Source organism: Phacochoerus africanus, chromosome 8, assembly GCF_016906955.1.
Source record: "Phacochoerus africanus isolate WHEZ1 chromosome 8, ROS_Pafr_v1, whole genome shotgun sequence".
Classification (NCBI taxonomy): Eukaryota; Metazoa; Chordata; class Mammalia; order Artiodactyla; family Suidae; genus Phacochoerus; species Phacochoerus africanus.
Window position 1 is genome coordinate 42,914,918 of NC_062551.1, and position 15,818 is coordinate 42,930,735.

Sequence of the window (15,818 nt, forward strand, 5' to 3'; positions counted from 1 at the left end):
TGACATTCGCGGTGAAGCCAGATGGGATGCCATGGCAGCCAAAGCCTCCGAGGCAACTCCTGCAGGGGTCTGCCCCCCACAAAACACGATCGAGAACTACCAGGCTCAGATTCAAGGCCAGGGGCACTCCTGGCGTGGTTTAGAACTTCGGTTTGGTTCGCGGAGGAGAAAGAGCGGAAGGTGTTTGGGCCGTTGAGGCCCCCGTAGCGAAGGGGCGGGGCCCGGAAGAGAGCAGGATGGCGGCGCTGGACAGTGACAGCGACGAGGACTTGGTCACCTATGGGACGGGCCTGGAGCCGCTGGAAGAAGGTACGGGCCAGATTGGTCGCCGGTGCCTGTGGAAAACAGGCCAGGAGTCCAGAATTTGAAACAAAAATGCACAAGCCTGTGCTAGACCTTACCTGGCCCCGGGGAAGAGGCTTGCCTGCTACGGGCTTTGTGAACAGCCACTGGAGAGGCGTGCACTGTGTTTTCAGAGTGCTCACGTTTTGGGGGGATGGATGGGAGGCTCAGATGGTAAAAGGAAAGATGACGAACAGGCTCAAGTGAGAGCCGGGGTAGGGAGTGAGCGGTGATCAGGCAATATTTTTTCTGGAAGAGGACGTTTGAGCTCAGACTTGAAACAGAGGAAGGAGACTGTACGAAGATCTGGTGGAAGAGCATTTCAGGCAAAGCGAACTGTATGTGCAAAGGCTCTGAAGTCGGAGCCAGTTTGGCAAACTGAGAGACAAGTAGAACTGATGTGGGTAGAGCAGACAGCACCAGGGAAAGGCTGGTAGACGATGACGTCAGCGGGGAAGGTGGGGTTGGATCTTGGTATGGTCGGGGAGTTGGGATTTTAATACTAAATGTAGAAGAGTCACGGAGGGGTTTACACAAGGGAGGGATGTATATTTTTAATGTTATTCTATCCTGGATTTTGAGGGTAGGCAGATTGGGGATGGGCAAGAGTGAAGCAGGGAGATTAGCAAAAAGGGGCGGGGCGATGATGGTGTCTTGGAGCTGACCAGACTTGCTGGTGGAATGTGGAATGAAGCAAGGTTCTCTTCCATGTTTTCTCTTTTTCTTTCTTTCTTTCTTTCTTTCTTTCTTTCTTTCTTTCTTTCTTTCTTTCTTTTTCTTTCTTTCTCTCTCTCTCTCTCTCTTTTTTGCTTTTTAGGGCTGCATGTGCAGGATATGGAAGTTCCCAGGCTACGCTATAGCCGCAGCAATAGCAATGCAGGATTCGAGCTGCATCTGTGACCTAGACCACAGCTCAGGGCAATGCCATATACTTAACCCACTGAGTGAGGCCAGGGATCGAATCCGCATCCTCATGGATACCAGTTGCATTGCTTACCCCGGAGCCAAAACAGGAACTCCTCTCCCATGTTTCTGATATGATCCACTTAATGACTTTGTTCAGTGATGTAAGAACATTTGGCCCTGCTAGCTCTGTATGAAAGACAGAAGTGTGGTGCTCTAGGAGTTATTTGCAGGCTCTCCTTTTTTTTCCATCCTAATCACATCCTGTCAGGTTGGTCATACTTCTAGGATGTTGCCATTGATTACCCTTTACTCTCTGCAAACACTTCTAATCATTAGAAACTTCTGCCAGATGCTGGCCCTGTTTCTACCCACTGCTTACAAAAGACAGAAATGCTAGTCTTCTGAAAGCTTCTTGGTTATTTAAAGACACCCCTTGTATATCCTCTAAGACATCCCTGAGCCACAATCAGTTCCCTAATATATTTAAAGTTCCCTCGGAGTTCCCGTTGTGGCTCGGCAGTTAGCAAACCCAACTAGCATCCGTGAGGATGCCGGTTCAATTCCTGGCCTTGCTCAGTGGTTAAGGATCTGGCGTTGCCCTGAGCTGTGGTGTAGGTCGCAGACGCAGCTCATATTCAGCATTGCTGTGCCTGTGGCATTGGCCAGCAGCTTCAGCTCCGATTAGACCCTAGCCTGGGAACCTCCATATGCTGCAGGTGCAGCTCTAAAAAAAATAATTATAAATAAATAAATAAAGTCTCCTCGACCCTAATCTGTCAGAGCCTTTCTCCAAGTATGGGATCAGAGGGTGGGTAGAGCAGAGCCATCACCAGCATGTCCTTCATTTTAGGTTAAATTTCTTTAATATAGTCTAAGGTCATATTAGCCTTATTGGCAAACACATCATCCCATGATCTCAAAGAATTTGTTGACAAAGATCCTTAATTCAAGGAGTTTCAAATCTAGTTGAGAACCTTTAAAGTATGAGATTCACAAGTGCTAAGGTTTATGATATAGACAGGAAATAGCCTCCACAAGCTAACAGAGAAATCTGAGAAGGCAAGATGGGACCTCTTGAAAACTGGTTAGAATTTAGATATTCAGGAAGAGGACGAGGTTAAACATGCATGGGTGGAGGGTATCACAGCTCTGCCAGGCAGGAGTTGTCATTTCTATATTTCTGGTCTCATGGTTGTTTCTTTGTGAAGTGACATATTGTAAGTCATCAACTGTTTGACCTATATTTTTCTAATTCTTCCTGTTTTGATGGTATACAAAATCTGTAATCAACCCTAATGGTCTAACCAGGCTTTTGAAATGGAATAGACTTTTTTTTTTTCTGGCCTAAAAATTATCCTTTAACTTCTCAGTATTTGGAATATTTTATTTTTTTATTAAAAAAAGTTTTTTTTTTTTAGGGCCACACTCATGGCATGTGGAGGGTCCCAGCTAGGGGTTCAGTCAGAGCTGCAGCCTCTGGCCTATGCCACATCCACAGCAATGCCAGATCTGAGCCAAGTCTGTGACCTACACCACAGCTCATGGCAACGCCGGATCCTCAACCCACTGAGCAAGGCCAGGGATCAAACCCGCGTCCTCATGGATACTAGTCAGATTGGTTTCTGCTGAGTCATGATGGGAACTCCAGTACTAGGAAGTTTTGAGGATTGATTCATTGTTTCCTAAGCACTTTGAAGTTTAAGTGGACTCTGATTACATTTTATAATATAACACAGCAGACCAGTAATCACTTTTACTTCCTGCTTTGAAGTTTTAGTGACAGGTTAGACAGACATTGGTAGAAGAGGGATTCCATTACTTAATTAAAGTTGCTGGTCCTGACAGGAAGGTTTATTTGTTCAGAGACAGTGGCCGATCTGTTCCACACAGACTCATGGTCACATAGGCCCTCTGGCCTGGAAGGAAAGGGCACCAAAGCTTATTTAATCTTTCCTGAGATGCATTTACTTGATTGTAGAATTCTCTTCATCTCCAGCTCATCCTGCACTCAGATTAATTTCAGAGCGAATTCCTCTTCCTTGATGCTGTGACTCTCCCACTTAAAACGATCTGTGGCTGCCAGTCACCCCCAGGACACGCCACAGAAGCTGCAGCACCGTGTTCCAGGCCCGCTGCACTATCTCCCCTTTCTGGTTCCATCTTCTGTGCCTTCCTTTTCCTCGAGTCAGACTAGACTCCTTTCTCAAACATCTCATCCCCCCCCTCAAAAGACATGCGTGTCTGTGCATGCGGAAGTTCCTGGGTCAGGGATCCAACTTGGGCTACAGCAGGGACCTGAGCCACAGTGGTGACAATGCTGGATTCTCAACTGCTAGGCCACTAGGGAACACCTGACCTTCCCCCCCTCCTCCTTTTTCAGGGCCGCACCCTTGGGATATGGAAGTTTCCAGGCTAGGGGTCAAATCCCAGCTACAGCTGCCAGCCTACACCACAGCAACACGGGATCCAAGCCTCATCTTGGACCTACACCACAGCTCACGGCAATGCCAGATCCTTAACCCACTTAGTGAGGCCAGGGATTGAATCTGCATCCTCATGGCTCCTAGTTGGATTCATAAACCACTGAACCACAGTAAGAACTCCTGACCTTCCCCCTTTAAACCTCCTGTTTGCTGACAGAGTTGGTGCCTCTGTGGGGAGCTGTGTCCCTATCTGCAGCTATCAGATTCTGCTCATGCCTAAGGTCCTTGTGGTCCTCGCACATCATCGGAACAGTCCCCATACATACAGGTCCCCTCTGCCAGACTCTGAGTGCCCTGGGGACAGGGAGGGGGTTGGGTTTAGTTTTCCACACCCAGCGTCTAGAACAGGGCAGCTTCCACAGTAAGGCCCTCAGTAAGCATTTGGTGAGGAACAAGTAGAGGACAAAATGGGTTGTTTCCCTGACTTGGAGGTAGCGTTGAGATCTGATTTCAGGTTGGTGCTTGTTAGCCTCCGACCTTAGGCAGTTACTTAATCAGAGCATCCTTATCAGGATACGATAGATGAGATAAAGTGCGGGAAGGGAAAGGGTTAGTTATTAGTAGCAGTAATGATAACAGGGCCTGGCTAAAATGCCACCTCCTCCCTGGAGTTTTCCTGTGCTGTGATTAGAGGCGGCGCCTCCTGCTCCGGAGCCCTGTGGGACCTAGGTGGCCACATGGCCTGGCGCTCATCCGCTGCTGCCAGGTGCTACTTGGCTGTCTGCAGATCTTATCTCCTCTTCTAGATCAAGGGCAGCTGGAGAAGGGAGCAAACCGGCACCTCTCACTTTAGCCCGGTGGTTCTCACCCAGGGGTGATTTTGTCCCCCAGGGGACATTTGGGAATGTCTGGAGATATTTTTGCTTGTCATGCTTTTTGGGGATGGCGTGTTACTGGCATCTGGTGCTACTAACAGATACTGATAACCATCATACCATGTGCAAGACAAGCCCCTCCCCCACTAAGAATTCTCCAGCACACGCTGTCTGAAGTGCTGTGGTTGAGAAGGCCCACTTTAGCCAGAAATCGTGGAGCCTCTGTACTCTATTCCTAAGAAATGATGAAAATCTTGGGGATCCAAGGTGTAATTTAGTCTTTAGAGTGAAATGAAATTGTAGCTGATATTAACTGAGCTTTGCTATGGCCGGGCACTGCACTCAGCTCAATGCACATGGTTTTTAATCCTTGGCACTATCCTACAAGGTGGGTTTGGTCATTACCCTAATTTTATAGAGGAAATTGAGTCTGAGAGAGATCGAGTAACTTGCCCAAGAGCACTAAAGCTAGCAAGTAGTAGCACAGGCGGATTTGAATCCAAATCTCCTGTCTTCAGAACCTGAGCTCTGGAGTTCCTATCGTGGCTCAGTGGTTAATGAATTCAGCTAAGAACCATGAGGTTGTGGGTTCGATCCCTGGCCTTGCTCAGTGGGTTAAGGATCCGGCATTGCCGTGAGCTGTGGTGTAGGTTGCAGATGCGGCTCGGATCCCGTGTTGCTGTGGCTCTGGTGTAGGCCGGTGGCTACAGCTCTGATTAGACCCCTAGCCTGGGAACCTCCATATGCTGAGGGAATGGCCCTAGAAAAGGCAAAAAGACAAAAAAAAAAAAAAGAAAAAAAGAAAGAAAGAATAGAACATGAGCTCTTGAATACCCTGCTGTGGGTTATAGTTTAGAAATGACCTAAAAACTTCATGAGCTACAAGTAAGAATTTTAGGATGATGAGACTAGAAGTTTCTTTACTTTTAGTTCTACTATCCAGAAGTAGTAACTGACTTTATTGCATTAACAGGTCTGTATAGGCTTTAGGACACATCTTACCAACTGTGTATAATAATAATAATAATAGCAATGGCAGCTAGTATGTTAAAGGTATTTATTGTGTATCTCTCTTCTTGCTGAGTACTTTACAAACATTATCTGATCCAATTTCCATAATAACTGTGAAATAGACATTACTATTAATATCATCGCATTTTACAGATGAGGGAATTGAGGCACAGAGAGGTCAAGATGACTGAAGTCCCAGTGTAGTAAAGATGGACCTGGGTTTCAAATCCAGAGCTCTGTGACTCTCAACTTCAAGTGCATGACTACTGGGACTGACTGTTTGAATTAACTTGATAGTTACTTGTTGTAGTTGTTTTTGTTTTTAATGGCCACAGCCACAGCATATGGAGGTTTCCAGGCCAGGGATTGAATTGGAACCACAGCTGCTACCTATGTCACGGCTACAGCAATGCCAGATTCTTTAACCCCCTGTGCTGGGCTGAGGATTGAACCCAGGCCTCCCCAGCAACCTGAGCCACTATAGTTGGATTCTTAGCCCACTGTGCTACAGCGGGAACACCTTGATGGTTACCTCTCATTTTAAATTGATTCAGAATTGTTCATTGGAATTGATAAAATTAGGCAGTTATTTGTGTCATGTGGTACCTGAAACTTTTTTTTAAAATTTTTTTATTGTTATTTCCCCAATGCTATTTTTTTTCTACCCTGCAGCATGGTGACTCAGTTTCACATACATGTATACATTCTTTTCTCTCACATTATCATGCTCCATCGTAAGTGACTAGACGTAGCTCTGAGTGCTATGCAGCAGGATCTCATTGCTAATCCATTCCAAATAATAGTTTACTTCTATGAACCCCAAGCTCCCAATCCATCTCACTCCCTTCCCCTCCCCCGTGGCAACCACAAGTCTATTCTCTAAGTCCATGATTTTCTTTTCTGTGGGAAGGTTCATTTGTGCCATATATTAGATTCCAAATATAAGTGATATCATATGGTATTTGTCTTTCTCTTTCTGACTTACTTCACTCCATATGAGAGTCTCTAGTTCCATTCTAGTACCTGAAACATTAAAACTAAGGAATTTTTAGGTGAGGCTAAAATGTTTTAAGGTCTTTGCTCTTGTGTCATATAGCAACCCAGCCCTTTTCGGCAGAGTAGGAAAAGGAATAAGTTTAAACAACAGTAACTGTAGAATCAGAGAGTCCCAGAAATATGGAAACTCAGGATTTGGGGAAAATGGACAATAGCATTGAAAAAATGCTGGAGTCAGGATGCTGATTCTAGAAGAGACATAGAAGTGTCCCATCTGCCCTAAACCTCGGTCTGCCCTGTGCCACGCCCGCAACTTGCCTACTTTACCGCCAGCAGATTTCATTTCCATCTGTTTAAACCCTTCCCCCAATATAATTCAGTTTTTATAATGGAACTTAGTGGGAAAAGCAGACTTTTTTTTTTTTTTTTTTGGTTTTTAAGGGCCACACCCAAGGCATATGGAAGTTCCCAGGCTAGGGATCAAATCAGAACTGCAGCTGCCAGCCTCCACCACAGCCACAGCAACATGGGATCTGAGCTGAGTCTTTGACCTGCGCAACAGCTCACAGCAACGCTGGATCAACCCACAGAGCAAGGCCAGGGATCGAACCCAAGTCCTCATGGATACTGGTTAGGTTCATCACCACTGAGCCACGACGGGAACTCCAAGCAGGCCATTTTTGCTATAACATATTTCTTTTTTTTTTTTTGTCTTTTTGCCATTTCTTGGGCCGCTCCCGCGGCATATGGAGGTTCCCAGGCTAGGGGGTCTAATCGGAGCTGTAGCCACCGGCCTACGCCAGAGCCACAGCAACGCGGGATCCGAGCCGCGTCTGCAACCTACACCACAGGTCACGGCAATGCCGGATCATTAACCCACGAGCAAGGGCAGGGACCGAACCCGCAACCTCATGGTTCCTAGTCGGATTCGTTAACCACTGCGCCACGACGGGAACTCCTATAACATATTTCTAATATAAATAAGAGCTATCTATGATTGCCTTAGAGCTAGGAAGAAGCCTGAAAAAATATATTTTTTCTAAATTCATAAGCTATTAAGGTCTGGGAATAGCAACTTAATTAAAATTATTATATTTCAAGTTCCAAGAAGTGAACACTTCATTATGTTTAAGAAATGATCTTTTAGGAGTTCTCTGGTGGCTCAACAGGGTAAGGATCTGACACTGTCACTGCTGTGGCTCTGGTTGCTGCTATGGCATGGGTTTGATCCCAGACCTGGGAACGTCCATGTACCATGTGCATGCCCCCCCCCCAAAAAAAAAATTACCTTTGCCTAAATCCTTTCTAATCTACTATCCCCTTCTCTCTCATTCAAAATGGGTTTTTTTGTTTGTTTTTCAGGTGAAAGACCAAAGAAGCCAATTCCTCTTCAGGATCAGACCGTCAGGGATGAAAAAGGAAGGTATAAACGATTTCATGGAGCCTTTAGTGGAGGTTTCTCTGCTGGTTACTTCAACACTGTTGGCTCAAAAGAAGGTAAGATTTTCCTACTTTGAGCTACTGTGTCGCTAAAGCAAATGATTGAAATGTCATAAAAATTTCACTCCCTTCCACCACCTCTCTTTAAAAAAAAAACAAAAAAACAAAAAAACTTCAAAAAATATGTTAGTACATACACTGTAGTGTTTTGTGTTCTTCGAGTGTTTGGAATGTTTTCCAGAGGCACCTTGTGTGTTGTTCTCTGATTAAAAACCTGAAGGTGAAAGAGTTTTCTTTCATTTAAAAAAAAGAAAATAGGAGTTCCCGTCGTGGCGCAGTTCCTTCCGACTAGGAACCATGAGGTTGCGGGTTCGGTCCCTGCCCTTGCTCGTGGGTTAACGATCCGGCATTGCCGTGAGCTGTGGTGTAGGTTGCAGACGCGGCTCGGATCCCGCGTTGCTGTGGCTCTGGCGTAGGCCGGTGGCTACAGCTCCAATTCGACCCCTAGCCTGGGAACCTCCATATGCCGCGGGAGCGGCCCAAGAAATGGCAAAAAGACAAAAAAAAGAAAAGAAAATAGCTCTTTCTGCCATCTTTCTATGCGGTCATAATGGTGTATGAACATCCTGGCTGGTGCTCTCAGGAGCACCAGCAATGCTGAAAAGAGAGGCAACGCCAGGTCCTTTATTAGACCAGGTTCCAAAGTCATCATCTGGTTTCTGTTTCTAACTGTGTTACACTGGTGAGTTTGAAATCATCGATAATCATAGAGCTGGAAAAATTGTTGTGAACGTCACAGGCAGCCTAAGTAAGTGTGGTGTGATCAGCCCCAGGTTTGATCTAGAAAAATGGAGTTCCCATTGTGGCACTGTGGAAACGAACCTGACTAGTATCCATAAGGATGCAGGTTCAATCCCTGGTAGGTGAGGGATCCAGCGTTGCCATGAACTGTGGTGTAGGTCACACATGCAGCTTGGATTCCATGTTGCTGTGGCTCTGGTGTAAGCTAGCAGCTGTAGTGCCAATTTGACCCCTAGCCTGGGAACCTCCATATGCTGCAAAGAAAAAAGAAAAAGATAGAGTTCCCGTTGTGGCGCAGTGGTTAAGGAATCTGACTAGGAACCATGAGGTTTCAGGTTTGATCCCTGGCCTTGCTCGGTGGGTTAAGGATCCGGCATTGCCGTGAGTTGTTGTGTAGCTCGAAGTAGTGGCTCGGATCCCGTGTTGTTCTGGCTCTGGTGTAGGCCAGGGCTACAGCTCCGATTAGACCCCTAGCCTGGGAACCTCCATGTGCCGCAGGAGCGGCCCTAGAAAAGGCAAAAAGACAAAAAAAAAAGGAAAAAAGAAAAAGGAAAAGAAAGAAACTGGTGGAATTCCTGCTATGGAGGCAATGGGATCAGTAACCTCTCTGCAGCACCAGGACCCACGTATGATCCTGGGCCTGGCACAGTGAACTAAAAGATCTAGTGTTGCTGTGATGTAGGTCACAACTGTGGCCCAGATCTGATCCCTGGCCTGGGAACTCCACATGCCTCAGGGTGGCCAAAAAAGAAAAAATAAAAGAAACTGGAAGAAAATGGCTTATGTATATCATACATGAATGAAGGAAAACTGATTAACTCAGCAATTATTAAGAACAACTGGGCAGATCTTTCATACACACAAACAACTCAGGAGTTCTCTTGTGGTGCAGTGCGTTAAGGATCCAGCCTTGTCACTGCAGTGGCTTGGGTTGCTGCTGTGGCGCAAGTTCAGTCCCTGGCCTGGGAACTCCCACATGCTGCCATTATGGCCAACAAAACCAGATAAAACAAAACTCATACACAACAATGAGAGTAAAATAAAGTTGAAAAACCGTACAGGAAAGGAGAGAAAAAGCCATGTAAGCAAAATAATTGGGGTAAATAAGATGATTAAGGAGTTCCCATCATGACACAACAGAAAACTAATATGACAATATGACTAGTATCGATCCATGAGGATGCAGGTTCGATCCCTGGTCTTGCTCAGTGAGGTAAGGATCTGGTGTTGCCATGAGCTATAACGAAGGTCGCAGACGCAGCACAGATCTGGTGTTGCTGTAGCTGTAGTGTAGACCAGTGGCTACAGCTCTGATTCAACCCCTAGCCTGGGAATCTCCATATGCCGTGGGTGCAGCCCTAAAAAGACAAAAAAAAAAAAGATGGTTAAAGTTCAATATTCAGAATGTATAAAGATCAGTTCAATGAGTGACCAAAATACCATCTAGGAGTGTAATGGTCTAAACTCTTTTCTTTCAAGGATGGACACCGTCTTCTTTCGTGTCTTCGCGACAGAACAGAGCAGACAAATCTGTTCTTGGTCCTGAAGATTTTATGGATGAAGAGGTGAGTGTGCAGAACCTGAACTGCTAGTTAGCCGGTGGGATGTGGGAGTTGTTTGTTGGAGCAAATTCTCTGTCCCCAGAAAGGGAGAGTTCAGTGTGTGATGTCTATTTCCTGGATGTGTAAGAGTCTGTCTTTTCAGTATTTGGACCTCAGAGTACTTCAGTGGATCCTCGTTCGTTGGCTTAGCACCTTATGCTTGTGCCCGTTTTTAAAGTCATGAGTATAAGGGGAAAGGTCATATCCAGGCAAATTTATTTGAAAAAGTCTCAATTGCCCCAAAAGTGCAGTATCTCTGGAGCCGGGTCCACAGCCTTCCAGTGTGAGACTCGTGCACACTGAAGTTTAAGGGATAATAAGTGACAGGACTAGAGAAAGGGGTGACGAGAAGCCCCATGCGAGCATCTGGGCACCTCGTTAAAGTGACCATGACCGCTGACTTCTTGGGGGTAAATGGTGGGGGGCTCTAAAGTGGTCCATCCAGCCTGCACGATGGGTTCCATTTTGTTGTAAAATCAAACCTCCGTTACCTTAAACCCTAGTTATGGGTTCATTTGTGATAAAGACTGAGTAAAATTCTTACATGGGTATGCTTTAGGCTGCAGGTAAGAGGCAAGGGGAGGTCCATTTCCTATTTGACCAGCATGATCTGTAAGGAGACGTACCTCAGGGAACAAGAAGTCTAGATGTCAGTGAGGACCCAGGTTCTCAGGCATCTTCTGCATGTCACCTTGTCCTCACGTGAGCTCTCCTTGTGGTTGCAAGGTGGCCCTATTAGTGCCAGGTGGCACATCCAGGATGACACAATCCAGTGGGTTGACTTTCTTGGAATCTTTTTTCTTTTCTTTGGCTGTGCACATGGCATGCGGAAGTTCCTAGGCCAGAGACTGAACCCATGCCACAGCAGTTATCCAAGCCACAGCAGGGACAATGCTGAGTGCTTAACGCTAGGCCACCAGGGAAGTCCTGGAAACCTTTTTTTGTTTTTGTTTTTCTGTCTTCTTAGGGCTGCTCCTGTGGCATGTGGAGTTTCCTAGGCTAGGGATCTAATCAGAGCTGTAGTCTCTGGCCTACACCACAGCCACAGCAATACCAGATCCGAGCCATATCTGCGACCTACACCACAGCTCATGGCAACACTGGATCCTTAACCCACTGAGTGAGGCCAGGGATCAAACCCGCAACCTCATGGTTCCTAGTTGAATTCGTTTCTGCTGTGTCACGACAGGAACTCCCTGCAGTCTTTTCTTGCGGGCAGGGAAACCATTCACATTAAGTCCCATGGTGGATTTTCCCTCACACTTGCTGGGGCCTGTTGTCTACCATGCCCATTCTGAAGGCAGCCCCTCGTGAGGGAGGTGGGATCAGAATGACATCTTAGGTAAGACAGGAGCCCCCTTCTCCCAAACAGTCCCCTGCCCCCAAGCCCATGCCCCAGGGACACCACACCTGAACTGCACTGTGGCGCAGAGCAGGGCAGGTGCCTGGGTGACATCAGGGCTCTGTGGGGAAAGAGGAAGAGACCTCAGGTGTCAGACGTGGAGTTGAAGGTAACTATTCCAGTAAACACCAAAGCCCTCAGCTCTCGGCCTGGCACATCGGTGTTCAAGCGTGCCTGCTGCCTGTGACTCTAAGGTTTGCCCCCTGCACACTGACCTTCGAGACATTGTCTGGGAAGAACAAAGAACCCAGCCCTTACTTCCTGTCTGCCTAACTTGGCAGTGCCTGCAGTGGCCTCACTGAGTGGACACTGTCATGCCTCTGTCCTCGGCCACTGGCCTTAGCTTCTCCAGAGTTAGTGTAGATCAGCCACTCTGCTGATCTGTAACTCAATGTCTTAGTTTTAACTTTTTTTTTTTGTGCTTTTTGCTTTTTTAGGGCCACACCCTTGGCATATGGAAGTTCCCAGGCTAGAGTTTGTCTTTTTGTCTTTTTCCCTTTTTGCCTTTTCTAAGGCCGCTCCCGCGGCATATGGAGGTTCCCAGGCTAGGGGTCTAATCAGAGCTGTGGCTGCTGGCCTATGCCCAAGCCACAGCAATGAGGGATCTGAGCCACGTCTGTGACCTACACTAGAGCTCATAGCAATGCCAGATCCTTAACCCACTGAACAAGGCCAGGGATTGAACCCACAACCTCATGGTTCCTAGTCGGATTTATTAACCACTGAGCCACGATGGGAACTCCCAGGCTAGAGTTTGAGTTGGAGCTACAGCTGCTGGCCTACTCCACAGCCACAGCAACATGGGATCCAAGCCCCAAGTGTGGCCTACACCACAGCTTATGGCAATGCCGGATCCTTAACCCACTGAGCAAGGCCAGGGATGGAACCTGTATCCTCATGGCTACTAGTCAGATTCTTTTCTGATGAGCCACAATTGGAACTCCTTAACTTTTTTTAAAAAAAGAATTAAAGCTATGTGATGTATCATGTTTAATCATTTTCCTAATAATGTAAGTAATTCTGTTTTGAACTTTTTTTTTAAGGATCTTAGTGAATTTGGGATAGCACCTAAAGCGATTGTCACCACAGACGATTTTGCTTCTAAAACCAAAGATAGAATCCGAGAAAAAGCCAGACAGTTAGCAGCTGCTACTGCCCCAATTCCTGGAGCCACTCTGCTTGATGACCTCATAACACCTGCAAAGTAAGATTAATTTAATTCTGGCTTTTCTGATCTTGGCATCATGGCCTTGCATATGTATGATGATCTTACTTACAGATAGTTTGGTTGCAAGAAGAAGAAGCCTTCTTAGCCTAGCTCAAGTATAAAAAGGGGTTTTGCCAAAAGGACCTTGCACTGTTTTTTTTTTTTTTTTCTTTTTATGGCCAGACCTGTGGCATATGGGAAGTTCCCAGGCTAAGGGTCAAACTGGAGCTGCAGCTGCTGGCCTACACCACAGCCACAGCAACGCGGGATCCGAGCAGTATCTGTGACCTACACCACAGCCCATGGCAACTCCGGATCCTTAACTCACTGAGCGAGGCCAGGGATTGAATCTGTGTCCTCTTGGATACTAGTTGGGTTCATTACTGCTGAGCCATGATGGGAACTCCAACACTAGATGTTTAACCCATTGTGCCAAACCAGGGATTGAACCCATGCGGCCACAGAGACAAGGCCAGATCCTCTACCCCCAGCACCACAGTGGGAACTCCTAAGGACCTTGCACTCTTACTACGTGGAGTGCTCTAGAACTCCAGGCACTGGGACTCACAGAGGCTGGAGAGCTGTTAAGAACTGAGGTAGCAGAGTTCCCATCGTGGCACAGTGGAAACAAATCCGATTAGGAACCATGAGGTTGCGGGTTCAATCCCTGGCCTCGCTCAGTGGGTTAAGGATCCAGTGTTGCCATGAGCTGTGGTGTAGGTTGAAGACGCAGCTCAGATCTGGCGTTCCTGTGGCTGTGGTATAGATCAGCAGCTATAGCTCCAACTCAGACCCTAGCCTGGGAACCTCCATATGCTTCGGAAGCGGCCCTAGAAAAGGCAAAAAGACAGGAAAAAAAAAAAAAAAAAGAACTGAGGTAGCTTCCCTCCCTCCCTCTGCCTCAAAGACCTGGGAGAGAGGGCATGTGGTTGACTTTCCCAGGTCAGGCGTGCACCCAAGTCCCGTCAGCTGTAGCGGGAACAGCAGGGCCGTGCAGTTCTAGCACAGATGGGGGAAAGGGCTCGGGCACGGCAGGTATATGAGCTGCTTGTTTCCTACTGTTCTCTAGTGTTTTCAGAAGAAGTTGATTTTCATTGCCTTGAAATCCTAGATTATCTGTTGGTTTTGAATTGCTAAGAAAAATGGGTTGGAAGGAAGGACAAGGAATTGGACCTCGAGTAAAGAGGAGACCACGCCGACAAAAGCCTGGTACGTGTATTGATTATCATTCATTCTACAGCATACTTTTAATTTTTTTTTTGGCCGCACCCTCAGCATGCAGGAGTTTCTTAAGAAGAACCTGAGTCACAGCAGTACCCCAAGCCATAGCAGTGACAATGCTGAGTTCTTAAGCGATAGGCCCCCAGGGAATTCCTACAGCATACTTTTAATTAATTTATTTATTTGGCTTTCGAAAGCCACACCCGAGGCATATGGAAGTTCCTAGGCTAGGGGTTGAATTAGAGCTGCAGCCTATGCTACAGCAACGCCAGATCCGAGCCACGTCTGTGACCTATACCACAGCAATGCCAGATCCCCAACCCACTGAGCGAGGCCAGGGATCAAACTGGAATCCTCGTGAATCCTAGTCAGGTTTATTACCACTGAGCCACATCAGGAACTCCCAATAGGCACGTAATTTAAAGGTTTTGGGGTGAATTGTGCAGTAACTTCCTGGAAGTATTTTACTCGTTCTCATTCCCACCAGCAGCCTGTGAAAGTTTTCATTTCCTACCTTGGCCAAAGCTGTGTTACAGCTTCACATGATTATTTTCTATTTATTCCTGGCCCTTGGTTTCCTCAGGCAGTCTGTGAATTCTTGGAGGCAGCAGTACTTTCTTTCAGGTTCTCTGTGGTTCTGGGGCAGTGGTGGTTACTCATGTCCATTATTGCCAGAGGGTGGGTGGAGCAGGGACTGGCAGAAAATAATCCGCGAGTGATCGGTGTCTGACCCTAAAGCCGTAGCCCCTTTTACAAGCTCAGCTGTCTCTCTCTGAACAGTGTCAGTGAGTCAGGTGTCTATATTTTTAGCTGCCCCTGACTAGTGCATGTGAAATCTCTTTTAGATCCTGGAGTAAAAATCTATGGCTGCGCATTACCCCCTGGAGGCTCCGAAGACTCTGAGGTAATTGTATGGGATATTAACCTCCCGTTTGCTCCTGTAGCGTCTGTTACTTTGTGAATGTGAAATTTAGGGTCAGAAACAATTTTTAGAACTCAATCAGATCCCATTATAGGGAAAGACTTCTACCCTAAAACTGTCCTCATTATGTCAGATAATGTATTCAGTGACATACCTGTCCTATAGATGTCCCAAGTCTGCTCAAAATTTTTTTTTCTTTTTAGGACTGCACTCGTAGCATACGGAGGTTCCCAGGCTAGGGGTCCAATGAGAGCTGTAGCTGCTGGCCTACACCACAGCACAGCAATGCCAGATCTGAGCCAAGTCTGTGACCTACACCGCAGCTCACGGCAACTCAGGATCCTCAACCCACTGAGCGAGGCCAGAGATCAAACCCACAATCTCATGGTTCCTAGTGGGATTTGTTTCTTCAGCGCCACGACAGGAACTCTCAAGATTCTTAAAATGGAGTTGTTTGTTAGAAATAAACTCAGAGGAGTTCCCGTTGTGGCACAGCGGAAATGAATTCAACTAGGAACCATGAGGTTGTGGGTTCGATCCCTGGCTTCGCTCAGTGGGTTGAGGATCTGGCGTTGCTGTGGCTGTGGTGTAGATCAGCAGCTGTAGCTCCAATTAGACCTCCAGCCTGGGAACCTCCATATGCTGCGGGTGCGGACCTAAAAAGCAAAAAA

General features: G+C 46.8%; 1 protein-coding gene across 2 annotated transcripts in view; it reads left to right on the forward strand.

The window, feature by feature from the left end:
* Positions 1-214: 214 nt before the first annotated feature.
* GPATCH1 (G-patch domain containing 1) overlaps positions 215-15,818 on the forward strand; it is a 45,662-nt gene continuing 30,058 nt past the window's right edge. Inside the window, exons 1-6 of one of the 2 annotated variants that reach the window (XM_047791069.1) lie at positions 215-309; positions 7,916-8,050; positions 10,274-10,359; positions 12,841-13,001; positions 14,116-14,213; positions 15,071-15,129. In XM_047791069.1, coding sequence (XP_047647025.1) covers positions 237-309; positions 7,916-8,050; positions 10,274-10,359; positions 12,841-13,001; positions 14,116-14,213; positions 15,071-15,129 — 612 coding nt within the window. In that variant the 5' untranslated portion in view covers positions 215-236. The remainder of the gene's footprint in view (positions 310-7,915; positions 8,051-10,273; positions 10,360-12,840; positions 13,002-14,115; positions 14,214-15,070; positions 15,130-15,818) is intronic. The other variant, XM_047791070.1, reaches the window with a different exon arrangement.